Here is a 3,493-nt window from a genome sequence, read left to right on the forward strand (position 1 = left end):
TCTTCACCCCTTCGTGGCACTGACCCCTCTGCTCATCACCCTCATCTTCTTCCTTACCTCATGGGCCTTCATCTCCAACAGGGGCCTTCATCTCCAACACCCGTGATCAGCCCCTCTCGGATTTCCACCCTTTCCGTTCTAGAATTCGTCAAATTCATCCCCATTTTTCTCACTGGATCATCCATCAACCATTCCAAGAACCAAATCCCAAACCAACCAGTAAATAAAAAGGATAGAAAAGAGAGGGAGAGGCGCCATCGGTGGCGTCGATGACGAAACGAACTCCGGCGAGAACGATGGTGACTAGCTTCGTCGACGGTAGGGTTTCGCTCGTTGCCTCAGAGGTGGTGTTCGGGGTTCGGTAACTGGCGGCGACCTTGGCCGCGTTTCGTGGCACTGGCGGTGTTCGATGGAGAAGGAAGAGAACTCGCGCCGAATCGGAGGGTGAGAAGGGCCTGAACGCTGCCTCCGGTGGCTGGACGTGCCCAAGCGGAGGCCGGTGTCGGACTGAAAGAGTTTCTCCTCTATCGCGCGGAAAGGGGGCAGGAGAAAGGACCTGACATCGCGGCCAGCCGCGATCCTGGTGGCGCTTGGGGTCGCCGGTGACGTCATGGACCAGGCGGAGGGCCTCTTCGCGGTGGTCGGTTTGGTGGGGGCAGCCGTATGCGCGCAGGGAGACGATCCTTCGTCGGAGTTCCTAGCTGAAAGAATAGAGAGTCTCATGTCTTTCTCACTGGATCATCCAAATAATCAGTCACTTAATACCGTTAGTGTGTATTTAACGGAGATGACTACTTTGACACAAATTTTTTCTATGTTTGGATTCAATTGACACTTTTACACCACGTGAAGACGACAATGAAACTTTTTTAAAAATAAGGATGAATTTGACACAATTCAACCAAACTGGGGACAAAGGAAACAATTAAACCTATTTTCAAATACTAAATTCATTAGCTCTTCCACGCTAACTTTTTCGAATAAAATCTTATTTGAAATGTTTTGACACGTGTTCATTATAAAAATATTTTCAAAACACATTGTCAATACAGGGGTCCTTTATATAACGGAGGTATGCTCTGTTTTCTATGCTGCATTAATAGGTCTGCAAAACAAGTGAGAAGGAGAAATCTAAGAGATGGAAGGCTTATTTTCAGAGGCAGATTCAAGTTCTCTGAAACTCTACCTCCTTCCGTTTCCAGCACCAGGGCACATGATCCCACAGATCAATATGGGTCAAGTTTTAGCCTTTCGTGGCCACCATGTTACCATTCTCACAACTCCTTCAAACGCTCAGTTCATCCCCAAAAACCTCAAAGTTCATACCTTCAACCTCCCCTCTAACAAAGTTGGTCTTTCTTCTGAGAATCTATCCTATGCAGAAGACAACCGAACCGCGCACGAGATATGGAAAGCCACACAAGATATGAAACCCCAGATAGAAACCTTTCTGCAGCAAAACCCGCCTCATGCTTTGATTTTAGACATAATGTTTCCATGGAATTTCACTTCCACACTCAACATCCCCACGGTCGTTTACAGCCCCATGCCCATCTTCGCTATTTGCGTTGCTGAGGCCATCAACAACTGCCAGCCCCAAGTGTTGCCTTCGGACTCTTCGCTTTCTTTTGTCGTCCCTGGTGCTCTTCCCAACAATATCACGCTTAACTTCAACCCGTGGAATACCAGCTTCCACGCCATGGCTCGTACTTTAGTGCAATCCAAGGAAAACAACACTATTGGGGTTATTGTGGATACCTTTGCAGAGCTCGAAGGTGGGTACACTGAGTACTACGAGAAACTCACCGGCGTTAAGGTGTGGCACGTTGGCAACCTCTCTCTGATGGTGGATTATTACCAAAGAAGACGCACATCACAAGAGAATCATGTAAGCCACAAAAGCATAAGATCGATAGACTTTCACTACGACAGAGATTTCCCATTTTATTATGAATATCTATCTTTTGCAAGATTATGATTTTGCTTCTCTAATAATTTTAGGTTGATGAGCATGAGTGCCTCAAGTGGCTGAGCTCCAAGGAAGCCAGGTCAGTGGTGTACGTATGTTTTGGAAGCTTGGCTCGTCTGAGCAAAGAGCAACATATGGAGATTGCACGTGGGTTGGAGGCCTCTGGGTACAATTACCTCTTGGTGCTTCCAAAGAATGTGAATGATGACGAGATGAGAGAAGAAGGGTTGGTGCATGGGATTGAAGAAAGGATGAGGGAAAATGAAAGAGGAATGGTAGTGAGAGGGTGGGTTCCACAACGTTTGATATTGAAGCATGTTGCCATTGGAGGGTTCCTAACACATAGTGGGGCTGGTTCAGTGTTGGAGGGGATTTGTGAGGGGGTGCCTATGATCACCATGCCTAGGTTTGGTGACCATTTTTTGTGTGAGAAGTTGGTGACTGAGGTGCTTGGGATTGGGGAGAGTGTGGGGGTTTGGGAATGGAGCATGTCACCCTATGATTTGAGGAGGGAGCTGGTGGACTGGGAAAGAATTCAGAGTGCTGTGAGAAAGGTGATGAAGGATGAAGGAGGCTTCTTCAGAAAACGAGTGCAGGAGTTGAAGGAAAAAGCAGACAAAGCTGTTCAAGAAGGTGGATCCTCTCACGATAATCTCACCGCCCTTCTTCAATCAATCAAAGAGATCAATGTTTAAAGTTGTGAATGTTTTGTTTCGAATTTCGGATCTTGATTTGTTTACACCCTATGGATTTCACTCATTCTGCAATCGATTTTATTACTTTTCTATTTAATATATGTTTTAACTAATTAATTTAATTCAGTATCTTATTGTTTTTATTGGAATTTGTTGAGGAGTCGTTTGGTTTGGTGGAATCAACGATAATAATAAATAAATAGTATAATAACAAAAGATAATAATAATTATAACCATTAATTAATGAATTTGTGTTGTACAACACAATCTGAAATCTATGTTTAGAAGCCATACTCTTATAGAGCAATATGGCTTTGGGTGGATCAAAATGGTGATTGTTTGATTGTGTTGATTAGGCATGGACCGAGTAAAGGTCGAAACCACTGTTACCGACTTTAGTGAAGTATATGCAACCAGCCAAGTTATAGTTGGGATTTTTTGTGACTCGTCAACTGGATGAGGGTTTGCCTCATTAATAATTAATTGATATTTTCCGTTAATGATGCATGTGGAGGATTTTGAGGGTAATGATTTTGAAGTGACAACTGCCACTCTAGGACACGACACTTCAATAATGTCCTTCTGACCCTTAAACTTGAATCACTCACTTTGGCTTCTTATACAACTTTTTCAATGGAAAACGATACTTTAACCATTTCTATTGATATTTTAGCAGTTACGTATCTGATTGGTTCGTTTGAATATTTATTTAAAACAAAAAAAAAAAGTTGAGTGAGGACCAAATTGGTGGCAGATTAGATTTTACCTGTTCTTCAATTTCATTTTTTCAAATTCTTTTTCTTTTTCTTTTTCTTTTTCGAAAGCTTTC

The 3,493-nt window shown here is 43.3% G+C and overlaps 1 protein-coding gene across 1 annotated transcript; it reads left to right on the top strand.

Annotated features, from left to right (window-relative positions):
- Positions 1-1,087: 1,087 nt before the first annotated feature.
- Positions 1,088-2,761, top strand: LOC108328126 (scopoletin glucosyltransferase). The gene is made up of 2 exons (XM_017561935.2): positions 1,088-1,888; positions 2,002-2,761. Exons 1-2 carry the CDS (start codon positions 1,139-1,141, stop codon positions 2,662-2,664), a joined length of 1,413 nt encoding a protein of 470 aa, XP_017417424.1. The 5' UTR covers positions 1,088-1,138; the 3' UTR covers positions 2,665-2,761.
- Positions 2,762-3,493: the final 732 nt, after the last annotated feature.

This window comes from Vigna angularis, chromosome 2 (genome assembly GCF_016808095.1).
Source record: "Vigna angularis cultivar LongXiaoDou No.4 chromosome 2, ASM1680809v1, whole genome shotgun sequence".
NCBI classification, from domain to species: Eukaryota; Viridiplantae; Streptophyta; class Magnoliopsida; order Fabales; family Fabaceae; genus Vigna; species Vigna angularis.

What these genes read in the sequence shown, in the direction of transcription:
- LOC108328126 (XM_017561935.2), top strand. Translation starts at nt 1,139, where the DNA reads ATGGAAGGCTTATTTTCAGAGGCAGATTCAAGTTCTCTGAAACTCTAC. An exon ending in GCACATCACAAGAGAATCAT is followed by an intron (nt 1,889 to 2,001) that starts GTAAGCCACAAA and finishes TAATAATTTTAG; the next exon opens with GTTGATGAGCATGAGTGCCT.